The sequence below is a fragment of the Eufriesea mexicana genome, unplaced genomic scaffold (genome assembly GCF_001483705.2).
Source record: "Eufriesea mexicana isolate 0111107269 unplaced genomic scaffold, ASM148370v2 scaffold4744748211, whole genome shotgun sequence".
Lineage (NCBI taxonomy): Eukaryota > Metazoa > Arthropoda > Insecta > Hymenoptera > Apidae > Eufriesea > Eufriesea mexicana.
In genome coordinates this window covers 208602-235512 of record NW_016907866.1, presented here as the reverse complement: position 1 = coordinate 235512, position 26911 = coordinate 208602, and the positions used below count along the sequence as shown (strand labels likewise).

General features: G+C 39.3%; 1 protein-coding gene across 2 annotated transcripts in view; it reads right to left on the bottom strand.

Annotated features, from left to right (window-relative positions):
- The window catches only part of LOC108552969 (protein turtle homolog A), a 208169-nt gene that overhangs the window by 111785 nt on the left and 69473 nt on the right, over nucleotides 1-26911 (bottom strand). For both annotated transcript variants that reach the window (XM_017907725.1, XM_017907802.1), the window contains exon 2: nucleotides 12940-13162. In XM_017907725.1, the coding sequence (XP_017763214.1) occupies nucleotides 12940-13162 (223 nt within the window). The remainder of the gene's footprint in view (nucleotides 1-12939; nucleotides 13163-26911) is intronic.

The following is a 26911-nucleotide window of genomic DNA, read 5'->3' as shown; positions in this document are numbered from 1 at the left end:
ACAACCTAGGAAGGTTATCGAAATCCGCTGAAATATCATTGGTCGAGGAGCAAGAAGCGAGGAACGTCCTCGAAGGGGTGAACGAAAGGAATTATATCGTCCCATTGGAAAAAAGGGGAAGCTTAATTTAGCAGCAGACGTGCCTCGTCACGAAAGTCCGCGGAGATAGAACGACGCGACGGAGAATGCTTAATCTCCATCGGGAATACCGAAGTCCTCCAGAACTGTTTTCATTCCAAACTTTCGCAGTTGAATGTCAGACACTTGCCAGATTTTACTTCCAAGCTGATTCTACGTTAACACAGGGTATCTTGCATGATTGTCGCGGCCGTGGAATAATCTCGAACTCAAATGAATTTTTAGCCGGAGTTTAAGAATCCGGGAATAAAACAGACAGACTTGAATGTACGCGAATGGTTGGTCTTGATTTTTATCGATGTGTTTAATCCACTCATCAATTCCTAATCTAAATAGTAATTTAATAACAAATGAGAATGTTGAATACGTGTGAACAAATGGTTAAGCAATTGACAAGTTGAAGAGAATTTTTCAAACTTCAAATATTCATACCTATAACGTTGATAGTACATTGATTTTCTCAGTTCCTAATCATATCACACTGAACTTAAGAAACCGTCATTTTCTAACCGTACCCCATTTAAATGAATTTCCAAATTCTCTGCGATATACAAGGACTCGTCAACAATCATATATGTAACCGAGTTTCGTCGTGTCCCGAAGCATAGTACACCTAGGCATTTCATTAATCTCCGATGTTGGAGCCACAGAACCGGCCGCCATTGTACCTAGATGGCGTCGCGGTCGCGAGATGTCCCTCAGCCACGATTCGGTGACAACGTAAATAGAATTCAAAACAGACTTCGACGATCTGCGCTAGGCTTCGTTGAATACGATACCGTCCCACAGAATTCGTCATTAGAGTACCGTTGATAGGTTACACCGTCCGATAATTACCGCGGCTCGTAGCGCTACACAAAAGCTAGCCTAGCTACAACGAGAACACATAGAGGGAGCGCCGCTATGATTCATATACGTACCAGATTTGGGAATCGAAACTGACGTAGCACGTTAGAAATTTGATAACAAGTTGGTGAGGCCAGGGAAGCCTTTGATAATCGTGTTCGATCATTGCTTTCGTGTTTGTTCCACGCAGACCTTCTAATTTGACATAGATTATCGAAAACAGTGTGTTAACTCTTTATACTCTTGCGATATTTTCATTCAGAGCGGGATAATAAAATTTATTATAATAACAGGATAATATTAGAATTTCAGGGGACTGAATGAATAAGTATGAATATAATCTCTGGACCCAAGTAAGAAACACCATCAGAGGATATACATATATGTGATTCATAAATGAATCGACTATCAAACAATAGTCTCTGATATGGTTACTACAAATGTAGTCTCACATTATTTAATATCTGCTAAACACCTCATTAATTTACAAAATTAATGAACAATATTTTAGCCTAGCATAATGTACATAAGTCTTGAAACATTCTTCCAGATAAAATTAGAATTAACCACGCCAAATTCAAAAAATAATTGCAGAAACACCTATCACGTAGTCATATCACGTATATAGTTGAGCATACAGTAACAACTAATTCCTGTACTTTCTTTCTTTCCCGAATTTAGAATCTGTACGACAATTCGAACCTGTTCGAGCTCAGAATAGGCAAGTTTCAGTTCGCTGGTCCGATGTTCGACGTACTCGTTCCATTGATAATCTAACATCGCGTTATCGAAGAGGATTTCGCTGTTCGTATTACCGTTGTGCAGGTATCGAGGACAGAACAGAGTATAGAAGGGTCGAGTAAGAAGCAAGTTTGGAAGTGTGCTGCAAGTGGATCGACAGTCGACCAGCGCGGCACCAGTGTAGAAACTTGTCAGTGAAACAAGTCGACCTAATGTCCGACCATGAAGGCGCCTTGTCTGCTCGCAGATGTTGCACTTTGTCACCGTCGCTTAGGTACCAGGTATTTACAAGTTGTTAACGACCGACGATCCACCAAAATTTGCGCGTTAACTCCGGCACGATCGAAGCGATTCAGAGTTGTAGCAGCCCTGAGGAACGAGGGTAAACAAGGAAAGGATAGAAGGGTGGAAAATGTTGCGATTCCGTAAACGAAGGGTACCAGGGTACATTTCATAGGTAAATCTTTGCACGACGAATGGAATATTTGTTCAATTCCTCGATCAATTCGAGTACTCATGATGTTATGAGTCATCGATATGGTTGAAGAATCGTGACTGTTTATTATTAATTACTGGCACTAGAACTACCAAATTATTCAAAGTAATTGGTATCAGACTTTTTATTTTTGTAGTTAATAAATATATGCAGTTACTATTGGCTATTATTATAAGGTACCGAAATTTCCTCTTGAAATTCAGAAAGTCAAACAATGCAAGCTAATTCAAATCAATCTCTATGACTCAAACACCACAATATACTACTGCGACATCCATCAATGCATCAGAATATCTATCAGAAATTAATTCGCATTAGCTCCAGGTAATTCCGAATGTAAATGTCAATAACGATGCTATTGGCAATTATTCCTCGCCAGTTAACAGCTCCATGGAACAATAGGCATACAATGTTCCAACATTCACATGGATCTATGAGCAGATGCAGTCGGTACAAGTTGTTATGGCCTTTTAAAGGGTCGTAAAGTTGAAGATGGAGTGACAGAGACAAAGTCGGTCAGGAAGAGCAGGGCGAGCAGGAAAGCATGGGTATCGCAAATTTGCGGACGACGTGGGAGGGGCTGCGGAGTGGAAAAGCGTTTATAGGCACGCTTCAGGGCGCGAGGGATGAAATACGAGTCGACACCAGCACGCACGCAAACCGTCTACTGAGGTGAAATCGAGCTTAACGCGTTAATAAAGGTTGGGACTGCTGGTTTATAGTCGGTAATGATTCTCCATTACACGACTCTTCCCATTACATTTCCATTCCTTATTTCGACTTAGGGGACAGATCAGTAGGTACCTTTAAAACAGTCGATTTCCCTTTTATTGCCGTAAAAAGTTCTTTGTCTTTTGCTGCATCGAGTGCAAAAACCTAAAATCAAAATTCGAGAAACTCGCATTTTGGATTAATAACTAACACTGATTCCATATTTATCTCATTAAGTAATTCGTTCTGCCAGTAACAAAAACTGGTAGACTCAGTAACCATAACTATGCAGGATAGGCTAGGTCTCTCGCAGTATGATCAATCAGACCCCTATTCCCTCCAAGGAGCTTCTGTTCAGATCTGTACTGAACTGTACAGAAGTACCGAGCAGAAGTTTGCACTTGAGATAGCGGAAAAGCACGATAGGCACTCACTCTGTTCACCGATTCCTGATTCCACCTTTGATGCTTCGGAATTTCCACTCCTAACATACCAAGGGAGCAAGTCAAGTCGCCACTCTTCCTATCTCATGCTATGCAGTTAACTCTAATCTGCCTCTACACCAGTGCTGCACCCGTCCACCTCACGTACTTTTCATGTCTCAATATAACAATATAACCCCACCTACAGACATCACACTTTCAGCCAATAACGAAAACTCACCTATCTTTTATTATCTCCCTGACTAGGTTCACCTATTACGCATCAACCAATCAGACCTCAGTCCGCAAACTCCACAGTTCAGCCAAGTAACTCAAACATTTTAAGCATACTCTGAGCGTAGAAAGGAGTCCAAGAATGTTTCCTTTCGAAGCTCTCAACGGTATTAAATATCCGCTAATTGCCAGAACCCTGTCTGTTCCCCGAATCCTCTGACAAAAGAAACTCGTTATAAGAAAATCGAAGCGTTCCGGAATACTGTTGGACAGAGAGTCGATAAAGGAGGCGGTCTTGGGAGGGTATGGAAATTAAAATCACAAAGGATACAATTAGAGGAGAGATGGTACGGTGTGTCCGGGATGGAAACAGTTTGAGGTAACGCGGATAAAGCGGAATAGTGGAAATCGGTTGTTGCTCGAGTGTCAATCGAAATTATCTTTCCCCCGTTCGAACTCGAAAACCACTCTCGTCGCGGGCAAGTGGTTGGAGAAGGTTTTCGAGGTCTTGAACGACCGTTAAGTTGAAGAAGGTAATTGCGATCACCGGCTCGTTGAAAGAAGCCAAAGAAACTGATTCGAGGCTTGAATGCGGGCTGAAACGCAATATTTGGTGAAATGGCACGTGACGCGAAATACTTATCAAATTACGTCGCTCTTATAACTTCGTTAATGGGACGCTTCAGAAAATATCAGGTCTCGACGACGGAATTGCGAAGAGCTCTTCGCTCTGTTATTTAAACGAAGTAAGTCGGATGAAACTGACAACGCGAATCTGTGTCGGGGTGATAAATGTGTGTCGATGAAAATCTTGTCATTTGACGTAGGCATTGGTGGGTAAAATGTGTCTTATAACTTCAGTCGTGGCATTCAGTAGTTTCTTTATGGTCTAATAGGATGAAATATGTCCACGCGAGTTTGGGTTAGATCATTTTGGAAAAATCCTCAATACTAATAATTAATTTGAACATTTGTGATATTAATGGTAGGTCTATATAGCAGCCTGTAATTAGAATATCGTCTTACAACAAGAACAAGTGATGAACGTCATGACACATCGTCAAGTATATACAATTCGCTCTTTCATTTGTTACAGAATGCAATAAAAAAATATCAATGACTTTGAAACAATTCATATTCAAAAAGAAGGAAATAACCTAACAAGATTCTTCTTCTTCTTAAAAAAGCACACTTCTTTTGCCTAAGCACACTGAATTTCAAGTCATATATAATATTCTCTTCGACTTCATGCTAGTTTGCATTAGAAATCAATTTACTGAAGGTATAATATTCGCTTCGTTCCCAGAACGGAATACAAAGGTTGATCCAGCAACAGGTCAAGGAGCAGCTGCAACTCGAACGCATTCGAATGTTTTCGGCTAAAAGCTTCCTCTGTGAGTCCATTCAAAAATCTATTTACGACAGTTAGACCGGAAACGGAAATCGCGAACTCGAGTTCCCCCGAACGAGGTCCAGAAAATTCTTTCGGAAGTTGAACGCGTGGTTCGAGACCACGAAGACACTGCAAAGATGTTACGTACAGAAATAATGACGTGCAAACGGGAGCCCGATTTTCTGTATAAGCATCAGGCTAGACGAGGAAGTAGCAATATTTGCGCATTGGCTTCTCTACCGAAAGTTCGGAATCCATCTACCTAAAGATAGTCCCGAGCAATATTTACCCACCTGCGATCCATTTACTGATTTCCTCGAGAATTAGACCGAGCCTCGCGGCTAAATGTGCGTCAATAAACGGTTTTTGCCCCATCAATCGTCGGATCTCGCGTAATCTCTTATTTCGCCGGGCTCACTAGCGCCAATATTTGCACCTGTCGCGACTTAACTTCGTTAGGAGCGTCCATAATTTCGTTAACGTCGTGGTTAGCGAGCGTAGGTCATTCGGGACGGGTATTTCCGATTCTCCAGGTGTATATCGTCAATAGGTCGTCCGCAATTGGCGACGGTTAATGACGAACCAAATTTCTTGAGGAACTTGTGTTTTTAGTGGACTGTATATTTTGTAATAGTTCCGGTTAACTCTTCTGAACTCTTCGAATGTTATTTGCTGACTGACTGGTACTGACCTAACTAACTTGTGCGATGCACGATCTTTCGGAGCCCATGGTTTCCAAAGGGAAATCGGTTTTCCCATTGGTGGTTGACAGGACCGAGGGTGGGCCCTCGGTCCGCGAATCAGATGCCCCCAAAGAAGGGAGGACCGTCTTCCGCGACCAGGTCTGCCGGTGGAGGAAGCCTCTCCCTCAAAGGGGGTTGCTGGTGGGCCACCCGCGCATTCGTGATCCTTCCTGAAGGACCCGTTACTTTATGGCTCCGAAAGTCGCGACATCGCACATGGCCTGGTCCCTTTCTTTGCAGGCCTATTGTCAGCCAAATCCTAAGTGCTGTTGCCTGCTTTCTAACATTAATGGCTAAAGAAAGCCTCGTGTCCGGCGACCCGAGGGAAATAAAGAATTGTTTGAAAACGTATTGAAAATGAAGATAGAAAGGACACGGAACTTGAACTAAAACAGCAATTAGAATCTGGCTGCCAGAAGACCCTAACGGTCTTCTGGGTCTATTCTAAACAAAGGGCCGAATGAAACACCGGCACGACATTCCAAGGCTTAACACCAGATTTTCTGTAATTCATACATTTAGAATGATGAAAAGCATTGAGAATAACTATTTGAAGGTATCAAGAGCTAACTTCAGGAGCTAGCTGCAGTGTGATATATAATGAAAGTAAGTCATTGAAGATGGCTATCCTGGAATTTTGACGACCAATTAGGTAAACAGAGAGATCAGACACACAAAGAAGAACTCAACGAATCCCTGTGCTGTAATCTCAGCCATTTAGGTTAGGTTAGAGACTAATTTGCCCAGGTTAACTACCTTTCCACGATTAATACTAAATAGCTAACTCAAGAAAGACCAAATAAAAGTACCTCATTTTAAAAATTCACCTTCGATATTACGTTGAAAAATTCGTAAGGAAAATTTCATAAATACACAACATGAACAACACATGGTCTCGCCGAATGCTTTTATTTCCCTGCAGCAATTTTCGCAACGAGCGATAATTTTACGATGTAAACGTAACTCCGGCTTAACGTAATTTCTTCGTCCATATTTTTACCTTAATACGGTCACGTAACCGGAGAACGCGACGCCCTGCTCGCACCCTTGGCGTCGCTAATAAAGGTTAATGAAAACACTAATAAGGATCCCAACATTATTTTTCATTAAAGCGACGTTTCATCGTCGCAACCCTGCCCTTTCCCACAGTGTTTCTTATCGGCCCGAATCCCGCGTGTTTCCTTTCGTTTTCCACACTAAATTTCTTGGACCCTGCAACTGCGTTATTAACCTTTCCTGCGCTAATTAACAATCCGAGAAGTTGGGAAAAATTAAATTCCTTGCTCACTGGCTATTCAACTTTAATTCGTATATATTAATATTTAATTCGAATATCTAAGAAAGAGTCGAATATTTTTGTATCGATGCACGTACTATATTGACAAATTAAAAATACTGTACTAAATAATATAATAGTACGATCAGTACGAGTTTTAGTCTTTGACGAGTAAATTCATTGACAATATTGAGAAGATTAAAGAATGCGTGAGTGAGAAGAAGACACTCGTTAGGTATTCAGGAAAGGAACGCGAGCAACATGGCGGATCTTAATGGTATTGTTTAGTTCCAGCCTGAGGGCGCTTCCAGCGTGGCGTCATGATGGCTGACTTTGGGGGGCGAAAATAAACACTCGACGTAATTGAAATGTAAATTCGAAAGGAAAAATTGTATCGACCGTGAAACGATGGAAATAATATTGTTATTTTGTCTAGTTCATTTTGGTAGCTGGTGATAGTTGTGTTGAGTGAGTACAATGGGTACAGTTGAGAGAGTAAAATAATTTTCCAATTATTTGACATGGTGTGGATCGTGTTGTTCGATATTTAACGTCAATTATATATCATGTAGTTATTGTTCGACATTGTTGTATAATGCAAATTATCATTATGAATTATTTTATTCACTTATTAATCATAATACTGTATTTTTATTGATCCAGCATAAATTACACATGCTTCCAAAATTAATATGCTTAAATGAATTTATTTAAGTATGGATTAAAAGTACAGAGGGATAATATTTTAATAAAATTGATGTTTCTATTCTGTTTTATAAATACTTTATATTAATAAGCTTATGTTATTCGTTATATAATCGACGAACACGAACAAACGATGCCAAAAAATATTAATTTCTCCTATGATAATAATCACACTTTTTGTAATATAATCTTCAGGAAAATGGGTCGCGCTGCGATGCGGAGAAACATTTTAAAAATTAAATTTTCATACGAGTATCGTAAAACCTCGAGTAATTATGGTATATACGTTTCCCAAAATTAATCTGCTCGGATGTGTTTATCTAAATGGAGGATTCGGATTACAAGAGAACGCTTTCCGTTGAAATCTCAGACCGTTATGAACAGCAGTCGGTGTAACAATTTCGTAACAGATAACGTAATCCTACGTACTTTACACAGAACGTAAGTCGTTCCATAAGTAGAGGCTAGAAGTTTTCGACGCAGTGTTACGTTTCTCCTTACACGTAATACTTAAAGAGGTGAGCTTCTGGAACAAAGGACGTTCTACGCGCGAATGGCTAAACACGTCGCCATTCTCTTAAAGTCCTTCCTATTTCTTTCTTTTCAGCACTTGCCTGCTGGTCGTGTGAATGCTGGCTAAGCGGAACTGTTATTAAGAAAACTGTTCTGCTTTAAAATATACGTAGCTCCAATTTATTTAACTATTGTCGCTATTAAGTTTAACTTATACGAAGATGGTGAAATCGTGGATAGCCAATGATCATAGTTTCGAATTTATCACGGAAAAACAGAAGACCAGGTATTTTTAATATTCCTATCTTTAACACTAATTATTCTGAACGAAACCGATTTTATCATTAGTAGTATTATTACTATCATTATTATTATGCACTTTAGATAACCTAAAATTCTTGCTAGAAATTTATGACAGGAAAATAAAGAATAAAATATTCCTAGTATTTCTAACTTTATGATCGGTAATTATCGTGAATGGAATAGAGGTATAGTGGTTAACTAAAATTGCCTACATTTTTATCATTTCTCATAATAAGATCATAGTGTAGAGGGTTGAAAATAACTATAATCAGCCAGTACTAAATATTCACTCTGTAATAAAGATGTTAATTCATTTACTTGGACTATTTAATTGGAGTTTGATTATCATGCCATGAATTTATTTATAATTCATTTATGTGGTATATCAACTTAAAATTATTTAAATATAAGGACTCAATATTCAATTGTCTCGTACAGTCACAGTATAGTGTGGTACTTGTATGTCAAAATTCACCAAGAAGGGATATCTTCATATATTTTCCATAGAAGCAGAAATAGAAATTATAATTTTAGATCAAAGAAACGTAGATATCTGTGAGACAGGTATAGCATGCGAGGCATCTGTTGGGTTAGCAGTAACAGTTTCTCTTGTAGATGTAGAACATAGATTACAGAACGAGATAAGTGTCCTAGCTTTATAGCCTTGGTGGTCAGGGGGAAGTGAAACTGGGATATCGTGGAAATCGTTACATTTGCTAATTTATTCGGAAATTGTTATAACTCGAATTTATCTCCAAGTAACTTCCATCTTGCCAGAAAATTCTGCGTATACGTTATGTTTGAAACTGCAGGTAATATTCTAAATTACTTAAATAATTTAAAAGATAAGATGATTTCAAAAGGTACCTAAATAAGGTACCTAGAGTAATTTCATAGTTGCATAAGTGAATTAGAAAATAACACTTATAGCGAACCGTCTGATCAATTTTGGTCTGTATTACTTACACATCCTTCATACGCGAGTACGTACTATGCGTGGCTGAAAAGAAATCATCTGAGAAACATGTAGGATCAAATTCCTACTAACCCAACAATTATAACATCACGGCAGAAGCAGAGTAAAGCGCTTCCCATATTGGCAGAACTGATCCCATCCTATTAGCCCGGTCATAGAACACTATGTGAGAAAGAAAACGAACAAAGCAACGACACAAAGGGAGACAGGTAACATTTCCGTCGCACATTTTTGTCATCAATTGTGCCCAAGCAAATTCCATAGGGTTGTGGTCATATATGGAGGCAGTCTCATTACAGTGTGACTATGTATTTCCAAAAGTTCGTCAATTTTAAACGCCTCCTCCAATTTTTATACCGCACTAAATGTTCTGATAGTTCCGGGTTCCTCATTGATTCAACATGGGGTATATTGTTTTCTATTAATCACGCTATAACAATTTTATTCACTTGTACGCTGTAGTATGGGATTTATTCACCTGTATACTGTGGTATGGGGCATTATCCGGTATGGTAGGCGGCAAAATAATAGGTAGTAATTTATCCCCAATCCATTTTTCGAAATTATATAGGGTTTATTCACTTGTACACTGTGGTATGGGGCATTACCCGGTATGGTAGCTGGCAAAATGTGAGGTAGTAATTTTTACCTAATACGTTTTTCGAATTTATATGGGGTTCATTCACTTGTACACTGTGGTATAGGGTTTATTCACTTGTACACTGTGGTATGGGGTTTATTCACTTGTGCACTGTGGTATGGAGCATTATCCGGTATGGTAGGTGGCAAAATGTTAGGTAGTAATTTTTACCTAATCCATTTTTCGAATTTATATGGGGTTCATTCACTTGTACACTGTGGTATAGGGTTTATTCACTTGTACACTGTGGTATGGGGTTTATTCACTTGTGCACTGTGGTATGGAGCATTATCCGGTATGGTAGGTGGCAAAATGTTAGGTAGTAATTTTTACCTAATCCATTTTTCGAATTTATATGGGGTTCATTCACTTGTACACTGTGGTATAGGGTTTATTCACTTGTACACTGTGGTATGGGGTTTATTCACTTGTGCACTGTGGTATGGAGCATTATCCGGTATGGTAGGTGGCAAAATGTTAGGTAGTAATTTTTACCTAATCCATTTTTCGAATTTATATGGGGTTCATTCACTTGTACACTGTGGTATAGGGTTTATTCACTTGTACACTGTGGTATGGGGTTTATTCACTTGTGCACTGTGGTATGGAGCATTATCCGGTATGGTAGGTGGCAAAATGTTAGGTAGTAATTTTTACCTAATCCATTTTTCGAATTTATATGGGGTTCATTCACTTGTACACTGTGGTATAGGGTTTATTCACTTCTACACTGTGGTATGGGGTTTATTCACTTGTACACTGTGGTATAGAGCATTATCCGGTATGGTAGGTGGCAAAATGTTAGGTAGTAATTTTTACCTAATCCATTTTTTGAATTTACATGGGGTTCATTCACTTGTACACTGTGGTATAGGGTTTATTCACTTGTACACTGTGGTATGGGGTTTATTCACTTGTGCACTGTGGTATGGAGAATTATCCGGTATGGTAGGTGGCAAAATGTTAGGTAGTAATTTTTACCCAATTCATTTTTCGAATTTACATGGGGTTCATTCACTTGTACACTGTGGTATAGGGTTTATTCACTTATACACTGTGGTATGGGGTTTATTCACTTGCGCACTATGGTATGGGGAATTATCTGGTATGGTAGGTGGCAAAATGTTAGGTAGTACTTTTTACCTAAACCATTTTTCGAAATTATTTGCATTCATTTCACTATGATACTCAAATGTCGTTGACTTCGATTAAAAAGTAAGAACTGTCTCATTCGCAAATCCACTTTTCCCTCCTACGTGAACTACTATTAAACGATGTGAAGCACTTGGATTTTTTAAAACACCTAGTGTGTCTTCCAAAACACACAATTTTCCAAAACACGCAATTTTCCAAAACACGTGGATGTGTTTTATCCGGGGATGATAACAATTCTTCTCCCGATGTAGAGGCATCCTTTCTAATTCTGCAAATTGTTTTTTACGGATATCTGACCGTATATCTTAACGTATCACGTTACCGAACTTGGAAGTAGTAGTTTTGGGAGTGTCATAGAAGATTGGTGACTATTACTACCGAGAGTGTAGGTGGAGCTAGTGGAATACCCCTCTTGTCCTTCAACCGAGCGAGATATGACTTCTTTTGAGCCACGCACAGTCGTTCACAAAAGTATTGGAACAAACTAGATTACAGGTTCCTACTCTTCGATTCTTTGCACTGTGATCTAATTACAAATAAGTTTACATTGCAAAATTGTTGAATTTTAATTAACCACTATATACCTATTATGAGTTATAGTAACGTGGGTTATTTTCAGCTTGAGTTACTGCAGACTGTTGCTTCGCGTGCCATACTTGAGTGCTCGGTGCGAATGATAAAATATCAAAAGACACCACACAGTCGCTAACTTAATTATTCCAATAAGTCCCTCTCGGAAACGTTTCTGCTCCGACACGTGTATCTAGCTTCCAATAACCAAGTCCTCGCGAGTGCTTAACGTTTGGCAGGGAAATTAATCGTGCTGCGTAATCCGTTGCAGCACTATGCACGATTGTCCCGCGAGTATAAATACCGATTAAGAAGATAGCAGGAACGAAGGATTGCGGGGTTTCGAGTGCGCCCGTATCAGTTTCGCGAGGAATAGAAAACAGAGCTTAACCGGTCGGGATGCAAGTCGGGGAAGTAATCTCGCGTAATCAAACCCTTGTTCGACGTCGTGGCTTAACTTGAAATCGGTATCAACCGATCCCAGGTGTTCAATTGGCACCGCGCCAGGATTTAAGCTTGGCTTAAATTTCGCGCAATGGCCGCGGAACTGGGGCAGATTCAGATTAGAATTAACTAATTGTTGCGTACAGCGCTGTAATTAGCCCCCGGTTACCCGCGTACTAACGTTTAATTAAAATCCTACGACGATGCATCCGTTCGCGAAGACACGATGACAGACTACAGCGTGACCTGTTTGTGCAAAAATCCGGAAATATACGCAGCAGTTTTACGTTTTACGCGAATGCGAAATTCGTTTCATTGGACTCTGAGAGACCTCGATCTCTCGTTTATTTATCGATATTCGCTATTTCCTTTTTATGGTGAGATTTCTTTGTAACAAGAGTATATCTATTAATAAGAAAATTAGTGGATACTCGCGTCTACAGTAAGGTAATAATAAGAAGTAACTAAGCAGAAGAGTCTTGGAGTGAACACTTGCTGCTGTAGTGCCTATTCTATCTTTTCTTTTCCGTCTACAGGCTTTTCGACTGTAGGTTCGGTGTGAAATTATCAAGACGATTGTCACGCAAGATCGAAGAACGAGTAAGACCCGGTGAAAAGAGAGGTGGGACTCACCGATCACATCCAAGTATACGATGTGACTTATGTGCGGCGTCGTGGAGATCTGGCACTCGTAGCAACCACTGTCTCGAAGCTGCGCATACTTGATTTCAAGCGTCCAATCCTCGCTTTGCTCGACGTGGATCGGCTTGAATCGCTGGTCGTTCGTGTAGGTGTACTGGCCGATGGTGAGCAGATGGACATCTCTGTGCCGGATCCAGGAAACCTGCAACGTCATCTGTAAAGTAGAAAAACGTGTCTTCAGTCGATCGAATAATTTTTCGCTGTTATTCTATTATTTGATCGACTTCCGAAACATCTGACAATAATTTGCGAATTTGCAAGGAAATTTGCATCTTATTGCTTTCTTGTGTACCAATATCGACTGTGTACCATTTATGCTTTTCATTTTTAAAGAGATGGTAATTAATTGAATTAGCTTCTAATCAGATAACGGTACAATCGAATTGGCAAGAAGGTAATTAATATGTAAATAAATTTATATTTGAACTGTTAGTTCACAATATAGTATTATGATTGGGGATGTCGAATTAATATCTAATGTGTGCTTCAATATGGTATATAGGTAATTATGATTGAAGGAATACATTAAAAATATTTAGGTATCTGTTTAGATTGAAATTACTGATACGTGTACGATAAATAAAAACGGAACGTCTAAGATCCGGCATTTTGATTCGTTTAGTAGTGTTCATTTTTAAGAGGTGCAGGTTCTACTGTCATAAGTCCAATCATTTTCGTCACAGACAGTTAAATATATTATACACAAATGACAATAATTCAACGTTATTAATTGTCATCACAGTTAATATGTCAATGGCCGTCATTAAGAGCCATTGACGAGATGTATCTGATTTTCCATGGCTCAACAAGAATATTTCTAAAATAGCTAACTACTGCGCACAATACCCAATAAAGTGGTTGATTCCCAATAATTCTAATTCTGGAATCATTTACCCAATTAATTTTCATCAACTACCATTAACTATAATTAAAGTCACTTAATACTCGTGACTCTGCTAATAAAGAAATTTAACTTCGCTTTCAATTTTAATCATTAATTAACAACACTTCCATATTTTGCATCGAGCATGTATACAAAAAGTAGTAAGGAATACACAAATGAATAGCTATTTTAAAGAATAGGACATCAGAAGACTGTGATCGAACAAAGTTGTCTAAACCATAAAAATTTAATTCCAAAAAATCAATCGTAGCATCCAACGGGATGCGAATATAGTCATAGATTGATAAGTAAATTCTTCACCCTCTAGCGCCGTACTTTCTGAATTAACCACGGAAGTGGAAGAGAAAATAAGCAGCACAGAAGGGAGGAACGCGGTAGCATGGTGGAACCTACATGGTTTCGCGCAGCACGGGGACCTAGTATAGTCTGCGAAATTCGCAGGCCAAATCTTTTGTCCCTCGTTAAGGGTTTCCCATTAAGCGGGACCACGTAATTAGAAGTAGCTCGTGTGTTGCGCTGGCAATTAGCGAAACGTGGCACGACATTTAGCCTGGTATGCGTGATCCCGTCTCGACTGAGGTTTCGAGTTTCGCGCCTTTCTCTCGCCCTAGTTAGTCACGTCTCCTCAAGGGCGCGCCACGCTACTTTTTCGGCAATTCGACGAGCGCTCGGCTCTCTTAGCTTGAATTTGCCCATTCATCTGCTCGTCTAGGCGTGCGGGTAGTTTTAGAGTATTAACTCTTGGGAGTCCCCAAATTTTTAATTTCCATCAACCGGTAACTTCAACGTGAAATTAAAAAATAAATAAATTTATATAGTAACACGCGTTGTTGAATCTAAGTCACAATTGTCTCGTTCGATCGGCCATCGTGGCCAGGGATCCAGGTGAAATTTAATATACCCTTAGCTATTTATGCTAACAGCGAGTCTCGAATTTCGAGCGAATCCGTCCGGGCTTTGGCAGCTGTCGGCGTGCCGCTTGTAACCCGCCATTAAAAATTAATGGGAACGCGTTCCATAATGCAAGAGATTTGAATTTTCATTCGCGGGCCGCCTGGGCCCCGTTGCAAATTTCAAGGATGTGTACAGACGTTCCCGGTGTTTCCGTTGCCTCGCGTTCCCGACGTAGTGGAAAATTAATAGAGCCGCTTTGCATATCGTCGGAAAGTTAGTGCGCGGAGATAAAACGCCCCGGGACGCGATAATTGGACATCCCGAGTCAGCGACGTGTAAATATTTGCTCCCTTTGTAACAGCTGACACGCATATCCTGTGGAAAATGTCTCGCCGCTTGCGGCCGCCTGTCTGCCAGAAAACGCGCGAGAAAATTAGGGGGAACAGACAATCCTCTTTGCACCACCCCCCTACCCCCCGTATTTCTCCTTTCGGTATTCGAGCCGAGGGAAAAGTATTTTCGTTGCGCGAGATTTACAAATCCTATTAGATTAGCCGAAGAGCTGATAAACTACACGGCTGAGCACCTATCTGACGCTTGGGACGGATGAAAGTGGGTAACGAGATTAGAGTTAGAGCTAGAAGGCATTTTCCACTTCTCTTTACTTTCCTCTTTTTTTTCCTCCTCGTGAGAGGATTGGATGATGGGGTTAGATTCGATGGGATTCTTAGGATGACTATCGTAGTCATGGTGGGACTTGCGGGTAGCGTTCTGTATGAAATACGTATCATACGTTGAAATCAAGTGTCTGATACGATATGGTGGATGCAATACGCAGAAAATCTCTAGATTACATCGGTAAATTTAGAAAATACTTCAACCATATGTAAGATATTTAGAATAGGTTTATCAGAGATACGAGCAGTGGTGGCGCTAGTGTGTTAAGTGACAAGTGGTATTAAGGCTGTCGTAAGCGACAAAAGGTGAATCAATATTTGAACTTATGCAATGCACTGCATCGTTAATTAACTCCATTTTATTATACCTACAACATTCATCGCCAAGTATCGCGGTTTTTAAAATACAATTTTCTTCGAATAAGAAAGTTGAAAATTGAAGAATTGAAATGACTAACTCGATATTATATTTATAAACTACGTTCCATAAGAGCATCGCGTATGACATTTATGGTTTCAAAAGTGAACGATTACTTATGGTAAAAGTAAAATAAACAACGAACAGAAAACAGCGCAACGTTTGAGTAAATATTGACCACAAACAAGGATGCAAGAGTAAAAGACAAACAATTATCCAATTATATCACGGCGGAATTCCACCACATTTTTATATAATTTACGCGCTTTATGCCACAATGTTTATTTCGTGTTATGAAACAATTTTGACATAACCTTGGAATAATATGGCAGGAATAAATAGCAGAAATCCCTGTCAAAGCGAACAATGGATTTATTACATGAAAACCATGACGCGATAAAATTCGACCATATCTCCACCTCTTTTCGTTCTGTTTTTATTCCATAGCTTTTAATGGCCCCCGCAGCGATGGTTGTGAATCGGACGGATATTTGCGTCCAGAAGGAAAGAATCGGGGTATGCAACATGGCCGCTAGAAAATGGCGGCGCGAGGGAATATGGAATTTTCTCAAATCCGCTTGTCCACTACGATTTTATTATCGCCGTTGGCGAAATTCAGATAACAAGAGTCGATTGGTATACGTCATTTTGCGAAGCTGATCTTTAGAATCGTTACTCGATACTCAGTTAACCTGCCGCTTGATTACATTCCATATTGGCCAGTAATTCTCGACGAAAGAAAGAACGTAAACGCTTTAATGGAATAAATGCACCGATACCATAGTGTTAAAATAAATACTTCAATCTCGTTAGTAGGTAAATATCGTTCTGCAATCAATTTTATCAACAAACAGGCGAATCGCTATTGACGAGCACACTACGCGAGCATAAAGCGCTATGTATCACGAAATATCGTGAAAAAGGAAAACATGTAAAGAGACCGTAGCAAATGGCATGGATCGATGGTATCATAAATATTGAAAGAATTATTTAAAACGTTCAAGCGAAATTATGGGTCAATTTGTTTAAGCTGTTTGTTCCTAATGTTTATTCATATGCAATATCAATGAAACATTTTTAGCCGATTTTTATTTATTCTATAATTATTGGATAACTGCTTCTCCTTTAGTAATCGTACATTATAAATATATCAGGCAATGTAATTACTATACTCTAACTTGTCAGAAGGATGCCCGAACACTAGAACTTCACTGCAGTTATAATTAAAATCATAATCTCCCTATCAAAAATGTAAAACGTGTGACCATACCTCTCTCGTATTTAAAAGGCGATTTCTAAAAGAGTGTTCAACTCCTACAACCCATTTTATTGTACTATACTATACTGTTTATTAACTAAGAGTCTATGATCAAAGTCCACAAATCTCCAAGGAATATTTAAAATATACACATACAGTTGTCAGAACTGACAGACGATTTCATGGAAACGTCTACCGCCCTTCACAATACTCGATGTGTTGGAAATATATCACTGCTTTTAGAACTAAACCGAGTGTGTTTCTCGATACTAATCTCGACCGACATTCCGAGGTGTCACGTTATGTAGAGAGAATTCCCAGGAATCTTCGCAACGCTCGAATCTGCTGGCAACACTGTAACGGTCATTATGTCACTCGAGAAGTATCGGGACTTCCCCCAATTTCACGCCGTCATTCCAAAGTTGACGCAAGGTCGGACAAGAACGACCGCTTTAGTTGTCGACAGGAATCGTTAAAGGACGTGTATCCGCCAACGAGGCAGCGATCGTGCACAGGGATTCGAATCGCTAACCACGATCCTTATCACGTCCCCTTCGAAATTTTTCCGCGCAACTTTCTCCGCGATGAACAAACGCGAATCGTCGTCGCCGAAATTCGAGCCGCGTCGTTCTCGGAGAAGACGTTTGCCAAGCGATATCCGAGAAGATAAGGTTACCCCTAGGGAGGATGGTCAACAGATAGCGGGTTGCATAAAAGGAGACCCCTTCGAGGAAGCCGTAAGTGGAAGCGATGGAGATTACGAAGCAGCGACGGATCCGTGGCTGCCTCTAAAGAAAGGTACCAAGATTCATTTACTTTTCTTTCTCATATTCTTGTTTTTCCCTTTTGGTGGTATATTCGGTGGTGTGTAAATTAGACAGCTGAGTGTTTTCTTGAAAGTAGAAGAATTAGATCAATTGTAGTGATAATTAATATTCATTCCATTCATCCTGGCTTATTTTGACATGTACATTCATTTACAGAGGAACATCGCATTTATTGGAGATACGAGCCGCGGTGGCGCTAGTGAGTTAAGTGGAAAATCGTGTTAAGCCTACCGCAAGCAACAAAAGATGAATTACAGTACGTGTAAACGTCAGAATATTATCAGGTATGAGTATATATTTTCAATATTTAATGTATTTTCTTTTCAGAGGTTATGTGCTCCTATAATTAACCTTCTATAATCTAACTTTTTCTATACAGTGTTATACATAATATTATAACACAGTTGATAACTTACACTTTTACTTATAAAATGTATTGAAATATGTTTGATATATTTCATGTAACAAATGCGTATATAACAATATTTAGATTTAACAGTGTTTCAATAGTGTTGAATGGTATTTACATATTAAATATATATACATTATTCATGCGTCAGTAAAATTGTTACATTCCTATTACTATTGGACGACAAAATTAAACGGTGCGATTAATAAAATTATTATATTTTAAATAAAACTTGATTTCCATGCAAGTTTCTTCAACGAGAAGAAATTCCACTCATCTTCAACTCTAATATGAAACGTCTGCAATAATGCAAAAGGGTACTTGAAAAAGGATTTGATGACATTAGAAATACCCAGCTTTATTTCCCAGCGGATTCGATGTTTATCGTTACTATGAATTTACGAAGATTCATAGATGCATCTTCCTTTTATGGAGCATTAAAACTGGGCGTGGTTATGCGCCCAGTGAAAAATTGTTCAGCACGTCTTTCAGGAGAAGTAAATGGTCCGCCTTCGAAATAAATCAAATGTATATGTAGGGGAAGTTTATCGCACAGGGCATCTGTTTGGCAGACGTTCTCCTCTGTAAATCACTAGGATAGTGAATGTACCGAGTTAACAAATTTGATGCTCTTTATCAAGGGTACCTTACTCGACGTTCCTAACAAAGTGGAAAGAACGTTTAATAACTGTGCCTGGCAAGATGAATACTAAGATGGCAAAACGTTCCCTTCGAATATGCTGGAGACTATAGAAACATCGATTTCTGTCGGCACCTATAGCAAAATGATGTTGTGCCTACTGTTCGCGTCTCTAGCGTGAAATTAATGATAGTGGCTAGGTTAGGCGGCTAGATTAGGTTGCGTTACATTAAGTTAGAGTCATAATCAGTCTCCTGTACAATCTGCTACCTACAATGAACAATAAATAATATTCCTCTTGCAGGAAAAGGAGAATGGCAAAATATATATGTTAGGCCAGATTGCTGATATTTAGCCGATCTAAATGGCGACCTGTGTCATTTGCCTTAAAATGTGTCCAAAATGGTACACCCCGGAACTCGAAGGCCACAGCGTGGAGTTTGGCAATTTGGGACTATATCGTTGGCCGTCAGATCATATATTTGTTTAAGGTCCCGAACAACGTTTTGCAGGAAAAGGGTCGGTCGTAAAACTAACCAAATGACACGGTTTCCGGACTACTGCAGGCGCGTATGTACCTCCTACCAGGGAAACATGTACGAACCGAACATAACGTACGTACATTCTTCTTTAATATACATAAAAAGCTGCCGGCGTTTTAAATAAAACGAGACATCAATATACTTAGCCAGCGTTTCGCTGGATTTTTATGAGCACAAAAGAAAATGGAAACGCGTTGAGGGAAAATTCTGCAAAACCTTCGCACTGGTCTCAAGGATGTCTTTCTATTTAAGCGGGGAGTTTCAAGAAATTTGCGACGGAAAATCTCGCAAAGCAACAAAACCCCGTGAGTCCACACGCACCGTATCCTTTACCTTGCGGAAATAATTTTCCTTTTTTCCCCAAGTTTCAGAGATGCACGTACGAAGAATGGTTCCGCACATTCCGTTCCTCTTGTACACCGCACATGCATTTGCACACATCCGAGTGAATGTACTATTGCTCGTACATTACTGCGTACTAATGGTGTCCCGGAATGGTGTCACAAGTCGCAGACAATTTTCTACTTTCTCTGCGCTATTCTTTCTCATTCCTCCACTCTCTGTGGCTGGCATGCTCGGTCTTTGTCCCGCTTCCTCAGCTGGCCGTCTCGCCATCCTTGTCTTACGTTCTGCAACGTTGCCCTCGCCATCTATTTCCCACCTGTTTCGCTCCCTCTCCCCATTTCTCCATCTTTCCATGCTGATCCTTTTCTCCAGAGGGTTTCTTTTCCTCTTTGTTTCAACAATTTCTTACCTTTGAACCCCACTTCCGGCCTCCTTTCTTCCGTAAAGCGTATCAAGAGGAAGGACTCTGGCACGCAAGAAATCCCAGCCTTAATGGTAATGGTGTTATTTCTGCAGTCACGTGGTTTCTGTTTCCCTAAGTATATGGAGTTCTAGGTTAACTATCGGGCCTTGTTTACCAAAGTTATTTCGTGCATGAAATATTTGTATACTTTTTAAAATTCATAATTCCTCGGATTATTTCAATCCTCCATTTAAAGCTCAATTTTATCAAATACTTTTACAAACGAGATCGAAATTTATAACAAAGAGCTATACAAAGAACTGTATAGCAATGCGACAGTATTTGATCTTTCTTTCTAGGTGTACGCAAGGAAGATAGTAAGAGGTTACTCGAGACATAAACCTGCTTGAAATCCGAAACAATAATCCTGTTAAGCTGTTCGAGTTATGGATATATCCTTCCCTCCAAAATCCCTGCATCCGTATCTCCTGGAGTTCTATATGTTAGCGTCTTTCTTTGCTCACGACACAATGTATACCTGTGCACACGTCCCTTCACGCGTTCCAGCGCGTATGCACACGTCGTCGTGAACGTACATGGCGCGTATAATTTATGATACACGAGCAGTGTAAGCCCCCATGGCTGACCCTCCATGGGGTTCCGGTGTTGTGGAACACCCCGCATCCGCTGGCAACATCACCGACACCCCCTGGTTTGCGACACCACTCTATGTCCCTCTAGAGCTGCCCTTTGCATACCAATATTGTTGTCCTATGCAAACGATTTACGCAAGGGAGCCCATGGGTGTCAGCAGCCGCCACGCTTGTGACGAAAATCGGCTGAGCCTGGTGCCGGGGTCAAATTTTAGCCCCTTAATGTCAGCCCAGGATAATGGAACAATTTATGTCGATAATAAACTACCACGGTTAACTATTGGACATCAAACCCATTACTGAGCTAAAAATATCAAGCACCTAAATAACTATACGTAAATATAAATCCTGCTAATATTTTCAAAAAGCAATTTAGTATTTTTCTCCCCTATTTTACTTCATCCTTAAGGATTAAAAAATGTGTGGAGACTCTCAAAATATTATCCAGATTTCCATCATGTTTTCAGATAGGGATTTGCTATTCTTTCTCAATTTTCATCGGGGTTTGAAAAATTTTACTCGCAGTCTTGAACATGGTTCATTCGATTCTCCCGTCTTACCAATCACGGTATTTCCACACGATTCTTTCGTCACTCATCGCGAGTGTTAAGGCCAGTATACACGGGTGTCGTTTGTTAGCGTGACATTCTCGTTCTAATAGTATTCGACTTTACTTTCTTGGTGGTAACGAGATGATAAGTCGCAGTCAGAAGTGATTTGTGAATTGATTCGAGTAACTCTGCACATCGGCGAACGCGTAGTTGTATCGGGGCGAGTGAAGAAGTGTCGCGTATGAAACGGGCGTAAGCAGAACTCGTACATGAGCTCGACCCACGGCGTTTAAGAAATTCTTGCTGATCTTTGTATGCGATGGAGCGGCAGCGGGACTTGTTCAATTTATACGCCTGAATGGGGCGTTCTCTGATTACACGAGGTACCAGGGATTTTGCAAATCGATTCGGTGAGGTTGCTTCGAGAATTTAGTTTCAGGGGAAATTGAACGACCGATTTTCGCTATGGATTCGGAATCATTCTATTTCCTGACTTTTATTTTTATCATCCGCACTCTATGGATTGTTGACAACTTTAAATGCATTTAATTCATTGCGTATATTGGCATAATGATTCTTACTGTAGTCACGTGACTATCGATCACTTAGCAGCGCTTCTCTTATACCTATCTTTATCTCTCGAAAAATCCCTATGAATAAAAAACGTATTTTGTTACCCATATTGTTATTATATTTCTTTTTTCCTTTCATTTTTTATACTAACAAGGTATAAGAATTTCTGCAAATAAAGGGGGAATAGTAGAAAGAAGAAAATGGAAGCTAAATTTTAATTTTGTGAGATAAACAGTCTTTAAATACAAAATGGGATTAATAACAATAACTGGTAATATTGGATTATTCATTTTCTCGTTACTGTGATAACGAAACGAAAAAGGAAAAGATACAAAAGAGGAGAAGAGATTAAATTCTAATAGACTGCTTTATGAAGTAATTATAAGAAACTGACCTAAATCTTTCATTAATCCTGTATAATAATTAATCAGTGGAATATTGAAATCTATCTCGACAAATTTACGCTTTAATTATAAATACGGCAATCAAATGATCCTGACATAATTATCGTGACAGAAATTTTGAGCGAGTTCCGGGCGAATTCGAGCTTCGATTATTAGATTGTGAGACAATTATTCGGTATAAACAAATTTCATGTAAAAAGATTCTGATCCAATTTTGTAATTGCACACGATATAAATTCGTGAAAGCGAAAGAGTCGTATCATTTTACGAACGAACCGCAGAGAAATTCAAGATGGCGTCCCAATTTCTTTATCTGAGATTCACAGCATACACAGAATATCATTTATAACCTAACAATGTACAATTCCCAACCTTGCTTACATAAATATAATACATATAGAGTAATAATTAAAATGGTATCATGAATATGGAAAAATATGAAATGAAAAATATAAAGGAAAAATATAAAATGGCTGTTATATTAAGGATCAACGTTAAATTTGACCTAGGCAGCTGTCATATTGGCAAAAAATAATTTGATTTGAATTGTTTGATAACTCTAGTGTTAAGAAAGGAATATCCATTACATTGAAACGCAGTAAATTATAAATCAACTAATTTTGTATCTTTAAAATTTCTGTCGATATTATTATTATATATTATTTCTCACGAAGTAGTCAAACGAAAGGTAGCGAAGAATCCACAACGCGAGGTAACGTCGCACAATGGAGACTTTGGCCCAAAACGTTGACCAAAATACGAAGATGTCGTCTGTTTTGCACACAAATTGTTATCTTCGTATTTTGGAGGCTGCTTATTACGAATTCTAAGTCACAACGGTGTACAGGTTATACGCACATCGAGGGTGAGATACCCAATCGCGTGAGTCCTGGCGCGAAACGAAATAATTAAGGACGCTAACCAGAGATGGCGCTGCGAAGCTCGTTGGCGTGTTCCGTTACGATTGTAAATTTGAAAGCGCGCGATTAAACACGTCGTGTCCGTTATATACATTTCGATGCGGCCGCAATCTGTCTCTGTGAATTTAATCTCCTCGCGTGAAAGAACCGAAAACGATCGTGAAAATAGACACGACGGGCTGCAATCGAGCATTCAATTCCCACGGAATACGACATAAAATCCGGCGAAATAATTTTGTATCACAATGTCGCGTCCATTGACTCGTTCAATTAGTATCGCTCGTTATTCTCGCGGTCCAGTTTTGCAGTTTGTATTTCGGAAATTGCCTTCTACGTTATTTCATTAGAGGTGCACAGGTTCGGTGCACAGTGGAGGACAAGAAAGAACAACTGGAGGGTATCAATCTCCGTCGAGGAAATTTCGTAAAGGTAGAAAAGGTGGTGGACTGATGAGGAAATAAAAAAAGAAAAGAAAAGAAGAATGGCTGTATTACAATGGGAAAATAATGGACGGCTTTTTGCTACCTTCGCCTTCAGCAATACTCGTGAAACGAATTTTACTAAAAGATATTCAAGGCTCCGTGTCGTTCGTCGATTTTCAGTCGATTTATCTCAGAACGTCGTAACTACGGCGAAAGGTCAGCGTGAGTAGCGTCTATTTATCCCATGGGATTGCACCTTTTTCCCATGCAATTTCGTTCTGGCAATCTCCATCTAGCCACACCGGAATCGTCCGCCAAAGTAGTTGCTACCTGTCTTTCCCTCTCCCCACGTCAGTTTGCGCGTTGTTCGAACATACGTACGTTATTTCGATGCAATTGAACGTCTCGTTGAATCGTAACTTCGCAATGACGCTCGACTATCCTCCATTTTATTTATCCGTTGCGAAATCTAACTTGAATATCCGTATCGACATATTACAATTCGCCAATTAATAATACAACGTAACATAAGAATTCTGAACACGGTAATAAGACAGTAATAATAGGCAGAAGAGCGTAATAATGAGAGGAAGAGAAATATATGATTAATTTATTTATTCAGTGCAAATCTACTTAAAGTCCTGTACAGAAGTACGGAATATAAAAAAATAAATAGAAAAAGAACAGGTTATATATAAATATATTAGATAAAACTAGATAGTATTTTAAGGACCTTCGTTTTCAAAATATCGATATTACATTTAAAAAATAATTTTCTATCGAAATACAGAGATGTCCCTCCTTTTTCTCTATAATTACCCTCTTACGTACTTATAACTGCAAAACTAACCTATATTATACAGTTAAGCAGGAAAAAGAAACAAATGTGGAGTTACAATCACAGTCATCATGGCGGCATCACGGTTACTTTATCCTTTGAAACATCTAACCAGGAATCTAACCTACATCTCACAGCTATACAGACAAAAAAGAAAATAGACATATAGAACTGCAGAAATCTTTGCGACATCCGAAGAAGGGGTAAAGTAATTTCATCCCAAGATTTACCTTTCAGCAACGACAACGCGTTTGCAGCGAGTTACATGCTGCCGAAACAATTCGAGCAACGTACTTCAAAGGCGTTTTATACCGAAACGCTCGGCCGTCGTCCGCAACGGCAACAACGGAATTAGCATTTTTTTTTTTTTCCTTTTTTCTTTTTTCGAATGTGCTTCAGCCGCCGGCGAGCGTGTTGCAATGGACGCGTTAAGTGCGTTTGTTTTATCTCACTGCGGAACGATGACGCGTTGCGCTGTGCTGCCGCGTCGACGGGAACGCGCACAGAGGGCAGTGCAGTCGAGTGCGGCCGTGCTGCCATGTTGTCTCGCCCGATAAGCTTCTCACGAGGATTACAATGTCCGTAAACACTTCGCGCAACAGTCCCTTTTTCACTTGTCGCACACCGCCATTCTGTTTTACCTCTCACCCGTACAACTTCGCGTCGAATGGCGAATTTTGCAGCGTCGTGACGGACAGGCTAATGAACAATCGCGAAGACCTAACCTCTCACAACCTACATTCTCTCTTGCTGGGCTATATTCGAGGTTATATTTCATTGCAGCTTTTTATTTTTGATTGCAATTTAGTTGAATATAACAATAACAATTAATAGATTTTTGGTTAATTTTGATAATAGAAGCAGACGAATAGGCTGATTGGTAGTTAGAGTGGTTCAACTAGATATTTTGTGAATATGATATTTCAAACTAGTCAGTTTATTGAGTACTGTGGTATTTCATTAGGTTAATTCTTTAATTGAACTTTGCGATTTTCGATGTTCCGATTTACTTACACTAATCTGAATATGGAATTTCTATGTGTGAGCTATTTATTTATGTTCCTTGCAGCTCATAAATTTCTACATTCCAGTTGAACTCGTCGACAACGATACGACAATTTATATAAATCATCGGCATGCTTGGAAATTCGAGGCTCGTATATCGGGACGATTTCAATCATCGTATCAGCGTCACGAAACAATCACCTAAACATCCTGGCCAATTTTCCAATAAAATATTTGTGAGCTGACGTGCGTGTAAAACGGTCCGAATTGATTTACGAGTGATTAATATTTCGACGAATGTGTGTCATAGATTCGTCTCGTTTGCACGCAATAAATACTCATCTCGCTTGAATGTAGCTGCGTAATCGCACGTGTACTACCATTTTAAAAGCATCCGGATGATTGGATTGCAACTGCCAATAAAATGACCCGCAATTGCTTTGTTATTTAACCGTTGTTATTGCTGATCCGCGCAGTGAAATTGTAAATAGTTAAATTAATTTAACAAAAAATATCGAAATTGTGACATTTCAACCTTACAGTACTATTTCATTATTCGAAAAGTTCGATATTCGAGATTTATTACATTTTGAAGTAGTATCTTAACTAAACAGGATTCAAACCATGATGAACAAACACAGACGTGTGCCTCCACATTGCAATTTAATTTTAATTTGAAATTTGCATGTTTACCGTGCAATTTAAATTTACACATCGTTCATTCCGTAAAAGGGTGGTAAATATTACTTTGGATAATCAATTTGTTATTAATTTATCTTTGATACTATAATCAGTCAGGTGTTCAAACTGGGGCAAAACGAATTGATCAAAGACATTGAAATATCGTTTAGTAATGTGAAATATTAATGAAATAGCTCAACTATTATTCAAACGTTACAATATTATACCCGAATTTGTTATTTAATTAGGTACTACTTCATTTCTATATAGATATTATTGTTATCGTTTCAGCATATCATCCGGGAAGAAATTCGGAACACGATATGGCTCGTAGATATGCTTGTTTCTGTTATTTCCGAGACTCCCGTGACTTACTAGATCTTGAATTTCTCACTCTGCCTCGCGTTTTCCTATTTATAACCAGTAATGTTTCCAAACGGAATCGAGAACTACACGTGTACATGCATGGACTGCGTTTACTACGCGCCTAGGTACCTATATACCTTTATGATCTGCAACTTGAGTGTATAATAGCGTTA